Below are 22,083 nucleotides of genomic sequence, written 5' to 3' on the forward strand. Positions count from 1 at the left end.
TCTGTGTACGATAGGGGTGTATGTGTGGTTTTGTGTGTGTGTGATGGAGTATATGTTTGTGTGTGTATGGGTATGCGTGTGTGTGTGTGTGTGTGTGTGTGTGTGTGTGTGTGTGTGCTTGACAATCCCTTGTCTGAGTTGAGCTTTGGTCATGTGCTCATCTCTCCAGCTGCAGAAGTTGTGGGCAGGGAGGGTTCAATCCAGTGGTGGTGAAATGGAGTCCTCTCTCTGTATCTGTGACTCGGCCTCACTGTTCATCAATAGATAATCCCAAACCCCATGATTTTACAATAAGAGGAACTCCTCCCCCATTTTCCAAACATTATTCCTATTTCAAAAATAGACTGGCCCATTTCATTTTACTTTCAAAGGCCCTTCAGCGTCATTTGATTTTCTTCAAATCTCATCCTCCATCCACAAAATTGTCACGATGACTACTGACTTCAGTAACTCTTTGTGTAACTATTTTGGGTGATTGAAAATATTTTTCCCCTTTCTGTTCTGTTAAAGAAAAAGATGTTTTGACATGTGTCACAGCAAGAGAGAGAAGCCTCTGTTTGAGCCTGCTGTACGGAGGAGAGAGGTAGAGCCCAGCTGTAACTCTGAACACAAGAACAAGTGGGCACTTAGAGCAGAGGGAGGGGAGAGCAGGGTGAGGTGGGGAAGAGCACAGCGCCTACAAGATTACCAAGGAGAACCAGGAGATGACTCAGTCCAAAACGCATGAAGAGCTGAGATGGTCACCAGCACACACATAAGAAAGCCAGGCACAACAATACTCACTGTAATCCCAGCACTGGGGGGTTGGGGTGGGGGTCAGAAATAAGAGGGCTCCTAGACACAGTACCCAGCCAGCTGACCCCCGTTGGCAGCCTCCACATTCAGTGGAAAGACTGTGTCTTAAAACAAAGTGATGTTGACCTCTGGCCTCCACATGTCCCAACACCTCAACACACAGACACAAAATAAAATGATTTTTCAAAGGAAAGTTATTAAGGATATTAGGAGTCTTGTTAAACTGGCTGAGGCCTCGGCCAGTATTGGATGTAGTTCATCAGTGAAACCCTTACCTAGCACACACAAGACCCTGCGTTTGAGCCCCAGTGCTAGTAAATGAACAAACAAATGCAAAATACTGATTGAAAAATAGATCTATAAAATGACCTAACAAATGCTAAAGGCAGATCAAAGTCTCATACATGGGCGAAAAACATCTCTGAGCCAATCGATTGGTTGTAACTTTTCTGAGTCCTCTCCATGACAGACCTGGTCTCTGATTCTGCTCTCTGTCTGTGGACTCTACTTGTTTAGTCCAGTTTTAGCAAGAATCATTCTGAATCCATTTAGCATAAAATATCTCTGGATATCTGGCCAAGTGTCTCATCTCCCACATCAACATCATGTCCTGCCTTGGGCCTTAAGTGAAAGTCCTGTCAACTTGGTCTGACCAACTCCTTACTCCCTTCTTCACAGGAATTTTCCATCCACTGCCCTCCAGCCTTCCCCTTGCTGTACATCTCCAGTTAGCCTCTGTAGCATAGCAGTTAAACCAGGTTCCTCTTTCTACAAAGTCACATGGTGGTGGTGGTGGTAAAGAGTATGCATTGTCTTTTAAAAAATACCGAATGGGGCTGGAGAGATGGCTTAGTGGCTAAGAGGGCACTGGCTGCTCTTCCAGAGGTCCTGAGTTCAATTCCCAGCAACCACATGGTGGCTCACAAGCATCTGTAATGGGATCCGAGACCCTCTTTGCTCTGTGTATGTAGCAAAACACTCATACACTAAAAAAATTTAAAACATTTTAAAAAATATATGAGTAGCTGTTAGTTTAATGGCATCTAAATCACTGGGTGGAGAGCTCGATTATATTTCAGGGGTAGGGATTCCCTTAAAAACAGTGGTTCTCAGCCTCCCTAAAGCTGTGACCTCTTAATACAGTTCCTCATGCTGTGGTGACCCCACCACCACCACCACCACCACAAAATTACTTTTGTTGCTACTTTGTAACTGTAATGTTGCTACTGTTACAAATCGTAATGCAAATACCCAATACTTTGGATCTCTGATATGCCATCCCTGTAAAAGGTCATTTGATACCCAAAGGGGTCGTGACCCACGGGCTGAGACCAATTGCTCTAAAGTGAATTCTCTTGATCCATGCTAAGACTGTCTGTGTCTAGCTGGCCTGGCTAGAGCAAGAGGGATTTGAGAGGGCAAGGTTGGGGCTTTGTTCTCAAGAGGGCTCAGAGGAACCTGGCCAAGGTTTGGTCAAGGGCAGAGTCTTGGCTAGTTCTTAGAGTTTCTTCATAGCAGAGACTGCAATGACAGAATACACACACACACACACACACACACACACACACACACACACACACTACCACCACCCCATTTCAAAGGATGTCTCTCCTCCATTTAATACCCCCACCAGTGAACAGGTAACAATGATTCACAAGACCAAGAAACACTTTCTAAGCAAGTCTGATCACTCTCCCTATAAGAATTCCTGAAATACAATGTTTAGCAACCCACGATTTGCCCCAGGAGCCTGACAAGAGAGACTATGGCTTGCTTTATCCTTGTGCTGGGAGAGTCATCAGTCTGGAACGGGGCTGGGAAAACAGGCTGCCACTACATAGCTTCTTTCTGCTTTCATTCCCTTAAGGTTCGTTGTAGACAGGACACTAGCACTCATTCCATCAGTACACCATCTTCAGATGGTGGATGGATGTTAGCGGGCAGTCCTGACACAAGGCCCCTGAGGGACAGCATCAACTGAAGCCACGCTAAACGAAAATAAAAACGCAGGTTCCTCTTCCGTGTTGTGTTTCTCAGCCCTGTAGAACAGGGACTAGTCTGAGGCAGGTGCAGCATGGCATCCGCAAGCCCCGCCCCAGCCCTTGCCAGAACAGATGGCCACCCCAGGTTTTGATAAAACTCTGTGCAAGCAGTGTTTTATGGTCTGCCCCAAGGAAGTCCCTCCCCTGTGTCGCCGTTATTATAAAACCACAGTAAAGACAAGCTGGGCACAGTACTCCCCTGGAATTCCAGGAGGTTGAGTAGGTGTGTGGAACCACTGTCTGAGCTCGCCCCTGTAGGGTGCAGAGGGGTAACACGAAGAGATTGCAGCCTGTGCTTGGCATGACGGCAGCCGGAAGAGGGGTCTGTAAGGGTTTGTTCGTTCCCAGGGCGCCCCTTCTCCCCCTGGAAGGAGTGTGAGCAGGTAGCTGGTGATCTCAGCAATGTGCTGTGTACAACCCATCTTCCAGGCCTGCAGGACATGGGAGGGTATTGCCGAGAGTCAGGAGAGGGACTTGCGTCATAGCGAAGTAACCTGCAAGGGTCTCTAATTTAAACGAACAAACAAAACACACACACACACACACACACACACACACACACACACACACACATATACACACATACACACGCACATACACACACATACACACACACATACACACATACACATACACACACATACACACACATATACACATACACATACACACACATACATACACACATACACACACATACATATACACACATATATACACACATACACACACACATACACACACATACACACATACATACACACATACACATACACACATACACACACACATATACACACACATACATACACACATACACACACATACATATACACATACACATACACACACATACAGACACATAAACATACACACACATACACACATACAGACACAGACACATACACACACACATACAGACACAGACACATATACACACTCACACACACATACACACACACGCATACACACACATACACATACACACACTCACACACACACTCACACACACACACACACACACACACAGGAACCCATGAGAACCTGCCAGTGTGGTTTCATCTCTTGGGCATCCTGATCCCCCAGCCAATGACAGTCTGAGAGCTAACGCCTCTTCTTAGGTTCCCTCAAAATTGATATTTTTAAGGAGACAAAAAGGAAAAGAATAGCACTGAAGACTGACTTGTGCCAAGTGCCCAGTAGCCCCCCCCCCAGCCTGTTTTCTACATCCTGCTATTTTAATTGATGTCTATTGATATAGACATTGTCTGTGTCTAAAGGTCAAGGTTGTTTTTTTTTTTTAAGATTGATTTATTTATTTCATGTATGAGTACACTGTAGCTGTCTTCAGACACACCAGAAGAGGGCATCAGATCCCATTACAGATGGTTGTGAGCCACCATGTGGTTGCTGGGAATTGAACTCAGGACCTTGGGAAGAGCAGTCAGTGCTCTCAACTGCTGAGCCATCTCTCTAGCCCAAGGTTGTTCTTAACTGTGAGATTTGATGAAACTCCCATAAGCAAGACAGCTTTAAATGTACCTGCTATTTAATTTTGGGGTTTTTTTGTTGTTGTTGGGGGGCTTGGTTTTCATTTGTTTGTCCTTTTTTGCAAATTTTCGTTCAATCCCAGGGATCAAGTCTAGGTCTTCTTGCATTTAAAGCAAACCCTCTCCCACTGGGCTCATTCCCACACCTCTTTTTACCTTTTACTTGGAGAGACATGCCCTCCCAGGTAGCTGGGATGATAGACCTACTGCCCAGGCTCGCTTTACAATCCGTAAGTTGTTTTTGGTTTCTTTTCTTTTGTTTTCTAGCCAGAAAACCTCTTGTACTACAGTCAAGACGAGGAGTCCAAAATAATGATCAGTGACTTTGGCTTGTCAAAAATGGAGGGCAAAGGAGACGTGATGTCTACGGCCTGCGGAACCCCGGGCTATGTTGGTAAGGATAATGAATGTGTGTGTGTGTGTGTTTGTGTGACCCATGAAGCTGGGCTGTCTCTGCCTCAACCTCCATCTTCCTTCTGAAGCCTGGGGACCTGGCACATATCACAACTGCCTGCCTTTCTCTTGAAGGAAGGATGAAAATATTGAGAGACACCACCATACCATGCTAGCAGTGGAGCAATTTCCCTGAAACCTTTTAGCAGTTGGGTGGAAATCCTGTTTGGTTTGGTTGTGGGCCCAACTGGAGTCTAAGAGCAAAATGGGATGGATTCCCAGCCTCTAATACTAGAATTAGCGCACATGTCTATTTTTGGACGGTTTGCAGCGAAGCCCCAAGCTTGATAAGGTGTGGGCAGACTCAATAAATCATGCAAAATGTTGAGATCGATGCAGCCAAAGAGGAAACACTGGTACAAGAAATATGGAAGAAGCCACAAGTTAGCCCCCCTCTCAAGTCAGGTCACCTAGATCTGTGTGGGCAAAGCCAGGGTTGTGACAGGTTTTCCAAAAATCACAACAGCACCTTCTTTCTGATACCCATATAAAAAGGAGAGATGGCCATGAACAGCTTGGTGCTAAGATTCACCCTCTGTTTTCTGGAGAAAGCCCACCGGAACTGTGTTAATATTCTGTTACTGTAACAAACACTGGTGATAAATCAGCTTATGAATAAGAAAGGTTAATTTTGCTTCGTGGTTTTTTTGGTGTTTGTTTGTTTTGGAGGTTTCAGACTGTGATTTATTGGCTCTGTAGCTTTGAGACTTGCAACAAAGAAGCATATCATGGTCGCGGCACTTGGTAAAACCATTCACTCTGTGGCTGGGACCATCTCTGGAAAGTGCCACATGCGAGAACATCAGTCCTTTGATACACGAGTCTTCAGGGAGCACTTAGCCAGACAACTGTTTACCTCAGTGGATTCAGTCATTTATCAAATGTGCACTCGGTGCCTACTATGTCCCCAGCAGTGCCCTTCCCCAGGAAGGAAGAAAAGGAAGAAGGGAAGAGGAAAGGGGTGAGGGGAACACTGTGTGAGCCTCCCTAAGGAAGGGCGAATTAGTAATAACGGCCTACACTATTCCCGTGAGTCTTCAGGTACAACTAGGGAAACGCCCCAATGGGCCGGGTAGATCCAGTCTGAAACTGGTTGTGTCTAGAGACAGCAGAGCACTGTGGGAGTTCCCAGTGTCCTTGGAGGCACTCTATGGTGTTTCAAGTCCTCGCATAATTACGTTGTCACATCAAAATTGGTATGCCACCACTGTTTTGTTTTCCAAGTTACTCAGAGTGGGGAAGCCCAGAGCCAGCAGACAGGAACGCTGAGTGAAACAAAGAAGGGAAAGAACTAAGAGGTTTGGAAGGATGGGAACCTCACGGAGAGGGTGTGGCGGAGAGAAGTGCTAGGGGCTTCCCCAGGTGGGACCCATGGCCCTGGGATATGTATGCGCACCGAGACATTAAATTGACCATAGAGACTCAAGAGAGGGACAGACGGGTCAGCCAGCCGTCTTATGATAATATGGTGAGGCATACATGGGTGAGATTGTGGAACGTGGGGACTGTAGAAAGGGAGTTGTGTGAGTGACAAGCGCATGCGCAGCTGGCGCAGAGCTGCAAGGGTATATGGTCTGTGGTCTCTCCTGTGCGCTGTCTACTCCGCCCTGCAGGCAGCCGTGGGGTGAATGAGAAAGTACATCCTTGGCATCTTTGAAAAAAGGAGGAACGCAGAGAACAAGGATTCTCTTCCACCAACCAGGAATCATGGGTATGAGAAGTGAGGGCTGCTAGTTGTGTTAGATTCAGTCTCTCGGTCAAGAGGCACCCACGGGGTGAGCCATCTTCTCCAGGCTCCAGGGTACCATTGCTTTGTTCCAGTTTTTGTTTTTTTCTCTCTGACTTTGAGCTGAGGCGTACCTGCGCTAACAGAATATTCTTACTCACACGTGCACCTCGCCGATCTCATTTTAGTTCTGATACAGGAAAACTCTACAGCTGTCTAGATTGAGTCTTGGCTCCCCTGTGGGGAGGGCAGTTTCCCGTTTCTAGGTGGCCGCCACCTGCAGGTTGGTCAAAGCGGATGGACTCAGGGACAGTGTTTTAAAGTGACTCCTGCTTAAAGGGCAGGTAAGCAAGGACTTGTGTGATTTGGTTGCCAAATACTGAATTCTCTTCGAGCAATAGAAATATAGCTACTGGTTTTGCTCATATTTAACAACACCCAGAGTGAAAGGGGGCTCATATCTCTGTGGTCTTTGAGAAATAATCAGCCAAAGTGGGTCTTTTTCTACCCTCAAGTCTCCATGCCAATCTCCTATGCATCCATCAAAATCCAGCTGAACCCTACCCTCTTCTGGTTGCCACCCTGCCTCACCCTCTCCTTCAGCATCCGAATTCTTTTTCTCCATTTTCAGTGCATGGTTTCTGATCAGATTGAACCTGGGTCCGTGTCTACCTTGTCTCTTCACCACACTGTGGCTTTTGCTCTAGCAAAGGCTGTGTGTCTTACTCACCTTCGTACAGACGCATGCCGAATTGTACACAAAGCACAAGGCTCGTGACACTTTTAAAAAATTCTTCTCTTTACACTCATTCCTTCAACACACATTCATTGAATTCTCTCCGATGCACTGTTTGATGTTTGGGTAGAGATTCCTACTCAAGCATTCAGTGCTGTGAGGAAACAGAAGCCAACAGGTAATTGTCACGATAGCAATGAAGTTGCGGCAGGACACACCCATCTTTGCAGCACTTGAGAAGCAGAGGCAGGAAGATTTCAAATTTGAGGCTGGCCTGAGCTAAATGGCAAGACCTTGTCTCCACAAATTTAAAAATGCTGTACTGCTTGCTGTATTGCTCATATATTCAAGAATTAATTATTTAGTGCTTGCCTTCTGTTTGAGGGATCCTAACAGAATGAACACATATGTGTGTGTATGTGTGTGTGTATATGTGTATATGTGTGTATGTATATATGTATATATGTGTGTGTATATGTGTGTATGTATATGTGTATGTGTATATGTGTGTATGTATATATGTCTGTGTATATGTGTGTGTATGTATATATGTGTGTATGTGTGATATGTGTATATGTGTGCATGTATATATGTATATATATGTGTGTATATGTGTGTATGTATATATGTATATATATGTGTGTGTATATGTGTGTATGTATATATGTATGTGTATATGTGTGTATGTATATATGTCTGTGTATATGTGTGTGTATGTATATATGTGTGTATGTATATATGTGTGTATGTATATGTGTGTATGCATATATATGTGTGTATATATGTATGTATGCATATATGTGTGTATATTATGTGTATGTATATTGTGTGTGTATATATATGTATATGTATATATGTGTGTATATATGTGTGTATGCATATATGTGTGTATGTATATATGTGTGTATGTATATATGTACACATGTGTGTATATATGTGTGTATATATGTGTATGTGTGTATGTATGTATATGTGTGTATGTATATGTGTGTGTATAAATGTGTGTATATATACATACATACACACATATTAGGAGAAAGAAAAGAAGAAGCAGACAGAATCCTTACTCTCTCATACCCTTACACTTGAGTGGGAAGGAGACAGATTATGTAGGGACAAAAGTAAGTGACTCCACCCCTGTGTTATCTCAGAAACACAGGTAAAGTGTGTATATGTGGACAGAGTATACACACAGATGGATGCAGAAGACTGTCTCAGGTGTGAGTCCTCACACACCATCCACCTTATTTTTTGAGAGTGTCTCTCACTGGGACCTAGGGCATGTCAACTGGGCTGAGTTGAATGGCCAGCATGCCTGGGGATCCTCCTACGGTTTCCCTAGTGATGGGACTACAAGCTTTTGCTACCACAGCTGGTTTCTTAAGGCACAATAGGGACAGAATTCTGATCCTCGTGCTCGCCCAGCAAGCATTTTATTGACTGAGCCATCTTCCCTGTCCCTATATATACTTTCATAAAAGGGAGATGGGGACCATGCAGACTGTCACTAAAAGGTGACAATAAATATCACTCCATCCCTGGTATTGCGTTCCTATTACAAGTATCTATGGTGAGGCGTACAGTACAAGCCAAGTGGACATATGGTTATGTATTTCAAATACAACACAAGCAGTGTATTTCACAAGCAAACTGTAAAGTCCTGGTAAGAAGAGGGATCATCAGTATCTAGCACAACCAAGAGATCTGCCTAAGCCCTGGACTCCTCTCTGCTGCCGCCTGCAGCATCTGTGAGAAAAAAACAGACTCTTTTAGCTTGAAGAACAGGCTGCTACAAATGAGTTCTTTCTGGTAATAATAATGAGGAGAAATAATCGGTCCATCTGGTGGCAGTGGGCTACTCAGAGTTACACGCTGTCTGTCAGTATGATACAGCTCTGGATATGGAATCCGTTTAGTTAAGTCAAGGGTTCCATTCTCCTTGATGTCACCAACAAGAGACAAAGTCACAACTAAGAAGTTTAGTCAAAGCGTCTGATCTATGGAATTAACTAAAATGTCCAAATGGGTCCCCTGAGGTCACGGAGTATGTGACAGGAGGCATTTATCTCAGTCATGTAACTGATAACGAACATAGGTGACAGCAGAGTTATTTAGTATGGGAGAGCCTGGAGCCGTGTGTGTGTGTGTGTGTGTGTGTGTGTGTGTGTGTTATGCATATATGTGTGTTCTGTGTGTATATATGTGTGTGAGTATGTGTAGTGTAAAGGATGCATATATGTGTGTGTTCTGTGTGTATATTTGTATGTGTGAGTGCCTGTGAGTGTGTAGTGTGTGTGTATGTATGTGGGGTTGTGTGTATAGGGGATACATATATGTGTGTGCTGTGTGTGTGTGCTGTGTGTGTGTGCTGTGTGTGTATGGGTGTCTGTGTTTAGTGTGTGTAGAGGGTGCAAATATGTGTGTGCCATGTATGTATGTGTGGTATATATGTGTGTGCTATGTGGGTGTAGTGTGGGTGTGTGGTGTAGATGTATATGTGTGTATGGGTATGTGTGGTATATGTATGTATATGTTATGTGTGTAAATGTGGTATGTATATGCATGGTATGTGTGTAATGTGGAGTATGTGTAGTATATGTGTATTGTATTGTGTGGTGCATAGTGTGTGTATTTGTGAATGTGTGTTCATGTGAGTGTGTGCATGTGAGCATGTGCATGTGAGTGTGTACATGTGGACTTGGATGTGGGTGTGTGGATATGTTGGGTGTGTGAATGTGTGTACTGTGGGATATGTGTATGTGTGAGTGTGTGTGCATGTGATTGTATGTGTATGGAAGTGTGTATATAGTATGGGGTATGTGTATGTGTATTAGTTGTATGTGGTGTGTGGCGTGTGAATATGTGTGTGTATGTGTATAGGTATATGTGTGTATAGTATGGGGTGTGTGTATGTGTGTGCTATGTGTATGTGGTGTGTGGTGTGTGTATATGTGTGTGTATGTGTGTATAGTATGGGGTGTGTGTATGTGTGTGCTATGTGTATGTGGTGTGTGGTATGTGTATATGTGTGTGTATGTGTGTCGTGTGATGTGGAGGGGGTATATGTCTATGAGTGGTATGTTATGTGGTGTTCATTGTGTGCACATGTGTGAGAGTGTGTGAGTGTGTGTGTGTGTGTGTGTGTGTGGTGTATTCGTGGATGCTCAGATTCAAGGACCCCATCAGGTCTCTGGTTTGAGAAATAACAAACAATAATAAACTTTGCAGAACAGGTCAGGTGACTGAGTCTCTCAAGAACAGGGCGCCATGTTGCTCTCTTCCTACCGGGTGCTGCTGTAGAGGGAGGACGGTGGCTGGTGTGGAGACTCTGCCTCAGCCGCCATGGTTCTGAGTGAGAGCTTTCATTATCAGCTCAGGTCGAGCAACGATTTATGCCTCTGCAGTATTTTATTCCCAGAGCACCACTACCATTTCAAGATGGCTCTTGACTCAGAACCGGGGGAGACCATTGGCGCCTGGGTGCATCGTTTTCTTTACAGTCAGAACTACATGAGCAAAATGTTAATCATGGCTGACTGATGAGTCTCCGGAGTTCCCACACAAGGGACCGTGCCAGTATCCTTCCCACACAAGGGACCGTGCCAGTATCCTTCCAAAACTTACCTTTAGCCCCCCTAGCCCAGCCATAGCAGGCATCGTCAGTCTATTTCTGCACATCTGGGCTTGTTCTTCCCTCGGTGAAGCCGGAGGACACTTGGCCAGCATTCTAGGGACGTTCCCTTTCCCACCCAGTTAGGGAAATGAACAGAATTCAGAGACCACTGAATTGTTAAAACTTGGGTTGAGATTTAAGATTAGAAGAGGGCTTGGAAACCAGAAGCATGGTTCCTTACAACCAACCTTACAATGTTAGTATCGGAACCCAGCATCCTCGAGATAATCTAGCCTGTAACTGGTACCAGTCATTGCAGGTCTAATGCAAGTGTTTGTTTTTTGGTTTTGGCATGTAGCTGTAGATGTAGATGTGGATGATATAGATGTGGATGATGTAGATGTAGATGATATAGATGGTGTGGATGGTGCATGTGATTATGTATATGATTATGTATATGCATACGATCAGGTATGTGTACATGTATGTATGCAGCACGTATTCATGTTCACTTAGGTGAGTGCATACACACGAGTGTCTGTGTGAGAATAGAGGCCACCATCCAGTGTCTTCAACATTTACCTTCTACCTTATCTTTTGAGATCTGGTTTCTCTCTGGACCTAGAATGCTTGTCCAGCAAGCTATGGGGAATCTCTCTCTTCCTCCTCATCATCTATCCTCTAATATAGAATAGTGCTGGTTTTTACTTGGGGCCTTGGGGTCTGAACCCAGGTTCTTATGCTCCTACAACAAACACATTTCCAACTGCGCCATCCCCCTAGCTCCTGAAAGCCTGTTGTTACAGACCTCTACCAATGTAACATATTGGGACCTCTATTGGTCCCAATTTGTTGGGAACAATAGGTTCTCGTTTTATCATACATAGTCAAACATGCTAGACAATGTATCCTCTTTAATTTTTGTGGGGAAGGGGACAGTATTAAGGCTAAAACCTGGGTCCTCTCTGCTCTGAGCAAGTGTTCTACCACTGAGTTCAGTAGGGTTGGCATAGTAATCCCAGCTTAGGTTCAAGTGGTGATTCCCAGCCAAGGGGATGCATTCATGGGAAAGTTTCATACCTGAAACCAAATTCAAGGGGCTAGTGGAACATTGTTGTTCTGAGATATATACACCTCTGTTGAAATGCGATGGCCATAGTTCCAGGATATATACACCTCTGTAGAAATACGATGGCCGTATGCCAAGGAACTCCTGCCATTGTCTATTCCTCACACAGACAGGAGGAAATTGTATTAATTTGATGGCATCTCCCCTCTTTGTTCTCCTCGGCAGCCTGAGTAGTCTGCATTGATCTTTGTCCGGAGCTCCTGTCCTCACTGTGGTAGATTCTCCTGGGCACTGCTTTGCTCTCGGTCTTTCCCTCGGGGTTATTCTTTGGCAGCTGACTGGATGCATTTCCTCATTGTCCTGATCCTCTCCCAGGTCAGAGCTAAAATGAGATTTTATGGAGCTGATAACTTGTCATGCAGAGCTGACGGTAGGCAGATGGTCGCAATGAGACTTTCCCATTTCTTTCTTTCGCACCATCCTGACAGTGATGACCCCCAGCAAACATCCCCTGCTGTGTGCTATAACTAGACTCCACTTGTTAGAAGAGACAGGGTCCCCCTAATGGGAAGACTTCTAGGCAACCGGGTTTTGTTCTTCATCCCTCTTCATGGGAGTGATCATAGATATGGACAAAAAGCTCATTATTGGAATGTAGGCAGAATAAACCCAGCCTTGCATGTATGGCCACTCTAAATCGCTCCTTGTTGGTAGAATGTGCTGGGGATCAAAGCCAATGACTTGCACATGCTAGGCCAGCACACTATGGCTAAGCTCAATGTCCCATCCTAAATCCATGTTTCCTCTTACCACAATTTTTTTAAGACATGAAGGTCCAAGAGATCACAAGAAAAAGCCAACTGTAGCTTCTTGTCAAACTTCAGAAGGACAGATTACCTTGAGAATAAAGTACTTTGGTTAGTCCTAAACCAGACAGGGTGGGAGGCCAAATCTGTTACACCAACATAGCAGTTATCTGTTGCCACACTGCACCAAAATTCCTTACTCAAACATTCCAGTCTCCCAGCCCACTGAATTCCAAGTCGCTTCCACATTCAACATCCCAACTACTTCCTGATTTTCCCTCCCTTCCTATTCCTTAGCCTCTTCTCTCCAGCCGTCTTCCACACACTGGCTTCAGTAGAATTGGCATAGTAATCCCAGCTTAGATCCAAAAGGTAATTACCAGCCAAGGGGATGCATTCATGGGGACCTTCAATGCCTGAAACCAAATTCAAGGGGATAGCGGGATATCAGAGAGGGCTGGTGCTGTTAGCAATAGATGTTTTTAGTAAACTACAGCTTTAAGCCATGGATAAGAAACAGCAAAGGAATTTATAGCTACAAAGGGAGTTTAGAGCTGCCCCAAGAACTTTGCACTCTCTCAGGTAGAAGATGACGGAAGAAAAGCCATAGTGAAGGATGAGCCTGTGTTTCAGATCGTCGCGTGGTCTGGTTTGTCATTTGGATTTAACAGGGTGTGTGTGTGTGTGTGTGTGTGTGTGTGTGTGTGTGTGTGTGTGTGTGTGTTTCTTTCGATACAAGATCTTGTTAAGGACACAAGGTTTCATTCTAATTTCATCGTCCTCCCAGCCCAGTCCCCCAAGTACCAGCAGTACCTATGGCCCCAGCTTAGCCGTATTCAGATTCTAATACATGGTAAGGTCTTCAGGACATTTCATTCATCGTGTATTGGTTTGTTTGCTTTAAAAATATTGCTGCTACGAATTCTCCTAAAATAGAGCTAAGAACATTCATCATCCCTTCCTTGTTGTAATGAAATTCTCCCTCAAGGCCCAATATCCTCTTAAAATGTACGCCTGGCGTTCTAATAACACAAAAGCTGAGTTTTATTCCCCTTGATCTCTAGAACTTTTATTTTTCTCATCTCTGAACTTTCATCCTTCCCACTGTGTAAAAGAACTCTTCACAGGAAATGCAGCTCAGTTAGGACAGTGCTCGTTCAGGGTGGTCAAAACCCAGGGTTTGAATCCCAACACAGCCTAAAACGTACCTTTAGTGGTGTATGCCAGCCCCCCCCCCCCCGCCCAGCCCTTGGGAGGGAAAGGCAAGGGCATAGAAGTTCAAGGTCATCCTTGATGTTCACAATGCGTCTGAGGCCAGCCTTGGTACACAGGACCCTGTCTCACATAAATCTAAGTAATCCAAGACTTCTCTCCACCTCTGTCACTGCGGTGTTGGTCACTCTTTGAAACTCTCCATTGTCATTGCTCTGACAGAGACGCACTTTTCCTTGCATCTTCCTGAAGGACCAGGTCACTACTTTGGACTCAGCATGCTTCCTGAGAAGAAAGGTCACATTCAGCTCTTCCACAGACAGTGCATTCTTTTTACTAAAGCTTTCACTCTGAACCAGAGTGACAGGCACCCTGAAAAACAGGGCACAGCCAACTGGACTGATGATAATATCTCTAAAATAAATGGCAGAGAAGCCTACCCATCAATCTACTCTGCTTCAGTCCAGGTGCTGACAACGTACAAATGCCTTTAGTTGGTTCGAGGCAGGGTTTTGGGTAGCTAAGGCTAGCCTTGGATTTGTTACACATAGTTGAGGATGACCTTGAACTTGTGATTCTCCTACCTCTACCCCAAGTGCTAGGATTGCAGGCATGGGCACCATGGGGTTTAGAGTAAATGCAGTAACTTCAGACTTTCCGTCACATTCTGCTTGAGCTCCTCCAAAATGTCTCCGTTTCCTCACTTTCTTGCTTGAGAAGGCAGCTCCCGTGGCTGATGTCCAGTTACTTCCTTGGCTTCAGTCTGAGTTCCATGCCCAGGAGGAGAGGAACACTCTGTTCCTTGGAGCAGTAGCCAGAGTCACTTCCTTGCCCCATAAAGCCAGCCCAGTAAAGGGAGGCACTCCAGTTACCACTGTCGAAATAATTGCACAAAGCAGGCAATGCTCCCCAATGGCCTTGGTTCTAGACCATTGACTTTTATCCTCGGGCTGCACTCTCCTGACTTTGCCGCAGTCAGTCCTTCACCCACTGAGGTGATCACCTGTGATGTGCTGAGAGGAAGGGGAGGACATCACCTCCAATGTGAACTTGAACTGGGTGGCAATGATAGCTTTTTTGTTACCCTCACAGAGGGAGCTGCTGTTGGGTATGTCCTGGAAGGCTTGGGAAAGGGAGAAACTGCAGTTCTTCGTAGAATCAAGCCCCATGTCCCCACCCACACAGGATAGCTCCTCTCTGTTTTCTACTTAGATACATCCTTTTCCTGACTCCCTATCAAGAAAAAAAAATCAGCAATTAAATTATTTTAAAAACAAGATGATGAAAGGCCCACGCAATTAATTCTCTTTTTTCTTCCCCACGTCTCTGGGGCCCCACCCTTACCAGGAACATGTTCCCTAAGTCAATATAAAATAGTTTGGTTTCTAGACACCGTTGCCCACAGAGTGGAATTTTCCATATGTGGGTTGGTTGCGTCTTGCAGTAATAAATCCCTTCGTGTTAAATTCTAGACCTACTGTTTTTCTAAGAGCCCTGAGAGAAATGTGGGTATCCAGAGGGCTCCCTCTGTGGAGAACTCTGACAGCTTGTGGGATGCTCTGACGCCTTGCCGAGGCTGCAGGCTTCGCATAAAGATGAGCTCTGATTTACTGTTCTAAGCCGAGTAAGTTTCCATAAGGACCAGTGAGGAAAGCTAAATGAACAGTAACCAAACCCAGTGAGGGAGGAAGTTCTGAGGTATTACCTCAAAATTATTATTAGAGTGAAACCTAGCAGTTCTGAATGTCTTTGTGGAAGAATTGCAACTGGGATGTAAAGTGAATAAAAAAAATAAATTAATGGAAGAAGGGGAGGAGGAAGAGGAGGAGGAGGAGGAGGGGTTCTGAGTAACAGACACACTCTTGTCAGAAATCATTTGATCCTAAAATGTTGGATCTTGCTTTCAGTCAGTATACATATTTCCTAATGAACAGTAACTGGTATTTTAAAATCCATTGGGCTTATTTTTTTTCTTTTACTTTTCCTTTCTCCACTCCCTCCCTTCTTTCTTTTCTCTCTCTTCCTCCTTCTCCCTCACCCCCTCTCTTCCTCCCTTCTCCTCTCCCCCACCCACCATTGGATGTACCCACTTAACATTCCTGAAGTGGTAAATCTCTTTATAACCCGCTTGTGTGGACATTCAAAGTATCATCTCGTAAGAAGGATGGCCTATGTGGCAACTAGGCTGGGTTTCACTTGGAGTAGGCTGTGCTCATCCCAGAATTAAAAAGGACTGGCTGCTCTGTGTCCCTGTCTCCAGCAGCGTGAAGTCTGGATGTGACAGTGTGGTACTCAAAGCAGGGATGGGGGACATCAGACATGGTGAACTATGCGGCCGGCATGTTGGAAGATTTGGGGAAGGGGCTTGAAGGACCCAGCTGTGTATCATTCAAGCAGATTTCCCACTCCATAGCCCCCGCCTGCTCTCTGAGTTGAGACTGAGCCAATCAGAGAACTGGATCTACCACGTATCTGTTCTCAATACTTTCAAGAAACTGGGTGTCTCTACACCTTCCGTTCTCCACAAGGATCTCTGTCAAGGTGGTACCAAGAGAACAGGTCCTAAGCCTGTTCTGTTTTATTACCCTAGTCATTAACTGCACTTAGGTGAATTGGTTTGAAACAACACTCTTTGAAAAGTGACAGGGCTATCTTATTGCACCTCATTGCCTGGATTTCCCAGCACACGTAAATTCTGCTGCATTCTTTAGATGAAACTGCTTCTCCTCAGGAGGAAAATCCCTTGGCATCTCTAGGCACATGGCACCCTGCAGTGTGGCTCATGGAGCGCTGTTTCCTAAGTCCCCAGGCTGCTCTGCACATCGTTGACCTAGAAACTTGTCTTCCCCAAGGCTGTCAACTGAATGCTGTGGATATATTTCCTTTTGTAAAAGAATTGCAAAAGTGTTTTGCCAATTGGTGTGAGACTGATAGCACAATGCTAAGGCATTTGACTGGTTATTGCCATAAAAGGTGGCCTCAGAGAAGACCAGAGTAAGCGCTCAGCTCCTTGCTACTGCCCAGGTAAAAGAAACAGAAAATGGGAAGGGGCAGGTAGAGTCAGCAAAACAGAAGAGAAACCTGAGAAAATCTCTGAGCTGGCTTTGGGAGTTTCTAGTATTTGATCTCCATGTCAACCTATAGAGGCAGAGACAGAGAGACAGGCAGAAACAGACAGAGACAGACACACAGAGAGAGATTGTGTGCGTGCATGTGCACACACTCATTCCTGCCCCTGAGATTTTGTTTTCTGGTTGGTAAAATGAAAGGAAAGTATTGAAAGCCATTGTAGCGAACTTTTCCAAACAAGGTTCCAAAGTCCCGGGGTTGCAGCAGTTACATTGTTAGTGAGATGAGACCTTGGGCCCTTCCGGTATGAGCCCTGTCACAGGGTTTAAGTACTTGGAACTACTGAGAACCGGGCTTGCAAAGTGCTTTGCTTCGTGTTTCTACATTTTGTTTCTTTTGTTTTTTTATCTTATCTTGTTTTTAGTTTTCTGGTCTTTTGCTTTGGGAACAAAGTTTTACTTTGTAGCCCAAGCTGGCCAAGAACTCTTTAGTAGCTCAGAGTGGCCTCAGACTGACAATAGATGAGGACATCTTTCCTCAATCAGCAGCCACCTGGCCCAGCATTTTACGTCACATCGTATTTTACTTCCCAGGGCATTAAGAACTTCACCAGAAGGCAAATAGTTTATGCCCTACAAGTTTATTAAAAGTTACTTGCATTTTGTCATCGCTATAACTTAAACAAGAACATCAAAAAAAGCCCATAAGTTTGGCATGAATACATACATTTCCATCCACAATCTCGTTATCCTGATCATTTGCTTACTGATAATTTAGAACTTCCCCTAATATCCATGCTCCAGTTGCAAACCAGAAACCTTTCTAGTCATGTGATTGATGCTACAAACTTTATCGTGTAGGCGGAATCCCTACACGATAATATAAAAATTATTATAGCAAATACATCCTTTAAGAACCCAAATATTACAGGCCTGGAGTGGTGGCTCCGCTGGGAAGGTGCTTGCATTGTGAGCAGGAAGACCTGAGTTCAATCCCCGAAACTTATGGTTTTATTTTGGCTTTCATTTTTAAAGCTAAATGTGATGGGGTTATAATACCAGCACTATGGAACCTAAGAAGGGTAGATCTCTGGGACTCACTGGCCATCTAGCCTAGCCCATTTGGTGAGTTCCAAGCCAGGGAGAGACCTTATTTCAATATGTATATTTATATTATATATTATTATACATATAATATAATATTATTATATATGTTATATAGTATAATTTATATAATATAATATGATTATATATGTTATATATTATAATTTATATAATATAAATATATTATATATAATACCATATAATATATACATAGTTAATAAGTAATAATATATTATATATAATTATATATTATACTTTGATATATTTATAACATATTATATATATTTTTATATATGCCCAATTATATGTAACATGAATTTATATATAATATATGCACTATATAAATATAATTATAATAAAATACTTAATATAATTATATCTTATATTATCATGATATTTATATATGTATATATAGTGGATAGATAGATAGATATTGCTTGAGGAAGGACATCCCAGGTTGTCCTCTGGCCTCCACATGTGTGCACATGCATACAGGCAAATCTGAACATGTCAGGTGATGTGAGTCAAACTTCGTGTTCTGAATTCTCTGCAGGGCCTCGCCAGCCTCCCCGACTGCTAGTGACTTTCCTAGTCAAGGTGAAATGTAGGGCTCACACCAGCACATTCCTGCTTCTAAAATCAGAGGCTTAGGAATGGGTTCCGTCCGTTTAGAGATACACACAGTCACAGCAGCGGAAAAGAACAGAAACGAGTGGGTGCGCTTGGAGAGATGTGGCTTTGCAAGGTCTCTTTCCTCTGCACTGGACATCTTGGCCCAGGCTATGGGCCGAGTCTTTGCTTGGATACTATGTAGGCAGCCAGCATAGACTCTGGCAGCTCCCTTCTCTGTGACTAGTCCATCTGTGTCTGTCACCACGGTGGGGGACAGCACAGGTGGGTCTGTGCTGTAGGTCTGGCACAGTGGGGGGGGGTGGACTGGCCATCTTGCTAATGTGTCCTGGGGATCCTTGAAGTAGTTGAGGGCTGCTGCTCAACTCTGCTCCGGACACCCGGGTGGTTGTCAGATGGTGCGGTGCCCCCTCTGTCTGTGATAAAGTTTTCATCAGGCCCTAGAGTGTCCCTGCAGACAGTCACTGAGCCATCTGCACCAGGGTAACCACTCAGACAGTCAGTCTCCTAAATCAAAAGGACATTTACTGTGGTAAGCGACTCTCCTTTGTTGCTTCCCATAACAGAGGAGGCTGTTAGCAGGGAGTGAGTGAAGAAAGACCCATCATGCACTGGGCTCCTACCCTTCCAAGTGAGGGTTCTCCAGTTGTTAACCCCACCCCAACTCCCCCACCTCCACCCCTCTTCACCCGACCTCTTCCCAGGTCTGTAAGCCTTTTTGCTAATGAGGGCCAGTGTAGCAGAGAAAAGAACAGACATGCAAATACATTTCTGTTCTGGTATTTTTTTTTAATTCTGAAAAGAGATTTGATGGGATCTAGGACTGCAATGCAAAATGAGATTTGAGGTAATCCCTGGGCTATATTCCTCTCTCTGCTGAGCAGCCATTCGACGGGAGTTTGCATACCTTCCTATTCTTTTGAATGGATGCTTTTATATATGTGTGTATGTGTACGTTCATGCATGTGCCAATGTATGTATGTGGGTGGATGCATGTGCACCTTTGTGTGGAGGCCAGAGAACAAATAGCCTTGTCGGCCGTAACTCAACCACGGTCCACCCTGGGTTATTTGAGACACTGGCCTAGAATTCAGTAAGTAGGCTAGGCTGGCCATTCAGCACGGCATTCATCTTCTCTACCGCCTCCCCTCCCCCATCACCACGGTGATCCCATGTACACTTCCACACCGGGAATTTTTATGTGCAAAGCAAGCTCTTTCCGGCCTCTACCTTCCAATTCTTGCTCAGGGAGCTATTTCTCTTCAAGAGAATGAAAGGAAGATTCCCATGGTGGATTTTCTGGAGTTTTCGTATAGAGTGAGGAAGTTCCCACTCTGATGAACAGTATGGTTTAACCGAACGATTGGCCTGCTTCTCTGTGTCTGACAGTGAACTTGGGACAGATCACTTCTGTGAAGCTCGGTTTCCTTCCCTTGCTCTTGCTTCCTTGCTGCAGGGAACACTTAAGAGCTGCTTGCTGTAGTAAGCGTTGCATTTAGTGAGATTAAATCCTCCTTCACTAAGGGGGGAAGAGCCCTCATCTGGCTCAACTTCTCTGTGCCCTCGTGTCTCCTCCTACAATCTTAGGATAATGAATATTACGGTGATAGTGTTTCCCCAAAGATGTTGGGATGAGTGAGCCATCCAAATCCCACAGTTGGAGGCATGGCGAGGACTTTTATCAATCATTTTATCAATGATTCTGTTTTTACTTTTTCTACCTTCGCAATTATTCTGTAACTTACGTGCTAAAGAGGTCTCAAACAGAGATATGTCCAAAGTGGAGATTTCACTAGTCAGTGAGATCTACTGCCTCATATGTATTTACCCACACTGAGCGCCAACTGCACCAGATGCTGTGGGTTGCAGACACCAGGTGGATACCTGAGCCTAAACTGTGGCCCCAGAGCTAGGAACATGGGAGCCAGGGCTGATACAAAATGAACCCAAACCCCTGGGAGCAGTGACTCTTGGTGGAATAAATGGTTCAGAGATGAAACGAGGCTAAGAAGCAGTCCCCCTACTCTGTAGAGGAGTAGGTGAACGTACCGATAGACAGATCATCCGGAAACAAGTGTAGCTCCAGGCAGACCCCTGTTCTCTCTGCTGAGCTGTAGGCTCTATAAAGGCACAGAAAGTGCTTGTCACCCTTGTCCCCATGGCACCTCACAAAATCCTACAGAGATGCTGTCCTGAGTCAGTTTGGGGGTACAGTTCATACTCCACACTCCAACTAAGTATTGCCTTCTCCCAGCAGTGTTAACAAAGCTATGGTTCTTAGCACAGAACATTTGTTGGTCGGTTAACAGTTAATGAATGATTTATTTCCAGACACACACACACACACACACACGCACACACACACATGCACACATGCGCGCACACACACACACACACACACACACACACACACACACACACACTCCTCCGTGTCTTTTTACTTAGAGAAGCTAACAAATGAACCGTTTGTTATTATCTATTTAAATCTCTTTGGAACTTGGGGTTCTTTGAACTTGAACCCAGGACTTCATGCAGACTGAGCATTCTACCATGGATAATTCAGGTTCCTTAGCCCCCCCACCCAGTTTTTAGACTCACAGGTGGCTCAAAATCTGAAGAGCCAACATGGGAAAACAAGTCAGAAAAATGAAAAGTCCAGGTAAGCTCCTTTGATATCTTCTGGTATCTAAGTCATCAGATTCATTGTGAATCTTCTTTCTCTGTCCACAGCCCCAGAAGTTCTTGCCCAGAAGCCGTACAGCAAAGCAGTTGACTGCTGGTCTATTGGGGTGATCGCCTATATCCTGTAAGTATTGCTTACCATCATGGCTCCCCCTCACCTCCACTTGCTTGACTATGGTGAAATACATCTAACAGAGATTTTTAACATTCTGGGAGTACTAAGTCCATCCTTAGCAGCATCTGACTGAGAGTGTTTACCAATGGCCAACAGCAGCTCTCAGCACCCCTCCTCAGCCCCTGGTAACCTCCATTCTACCGTCTGTCTTTGTGGACCTGTCTGTTCTGGGGGCCTCGGAGAAGTGGGGTTCACACAGCCGTTCTTCATTGATGATAAGTTTACTCACTTAAGGGTCCTCAGAGCTCATCCGTGTTGAACCATATGCCAGAATTCTCTTCCTTTCAGGGATAACACCACACTTTCCAGACCACCATAAGTTCATCTTCTCACCTATCCGTGGACAACTGGGTTGCTGCTACCTTTAGACTTTTGTGCATAATGCTGCCATAGCCATGAATGTATGAGTCCAAAAATGGAAC

General features: G+C 44.6%; 1 protein-coding gene across 4 annotated transcripts in view; it reads left to right on the forward strand.

The window, feature by feature from the left end:
- The window catches only part of Camk1d (calcium/calmodulin-dependent protein kinase ID), a 400,828-nt gene that overhangs the window by 340,373 nt on the left and 38,372 nt on the right, over positions 1–22,083 (forward strand). For all 4 annotated transcript variants that reach the window (XM_039095777.2, XM_039095778.2, NM_001107365.1 and 1 more), the window contains 2 exon segments: positions 4,655–4,781; positions 21,535–21,610. In XM_039095777.2, the coding sequence (XP_038951705.1) occupies positions 4,655–4,781; positions 21,535–21,610 (203 nt within the window).

This window comes from Rattus norvegicus, chromosome 17, assembly GCF_036323735.1.
Source record: "Rattus norvegicus strain BN/NHsdMcwi chromosome 17, GRCr8, whole genome shotgun sequence".
Taxonomy (NCBI): domain Eukaryota; kingdom Metazoa; phylum Chordata; class Mammalia; order Rodentia; family Muridae; genus Rattus; species Rattus norvegicus.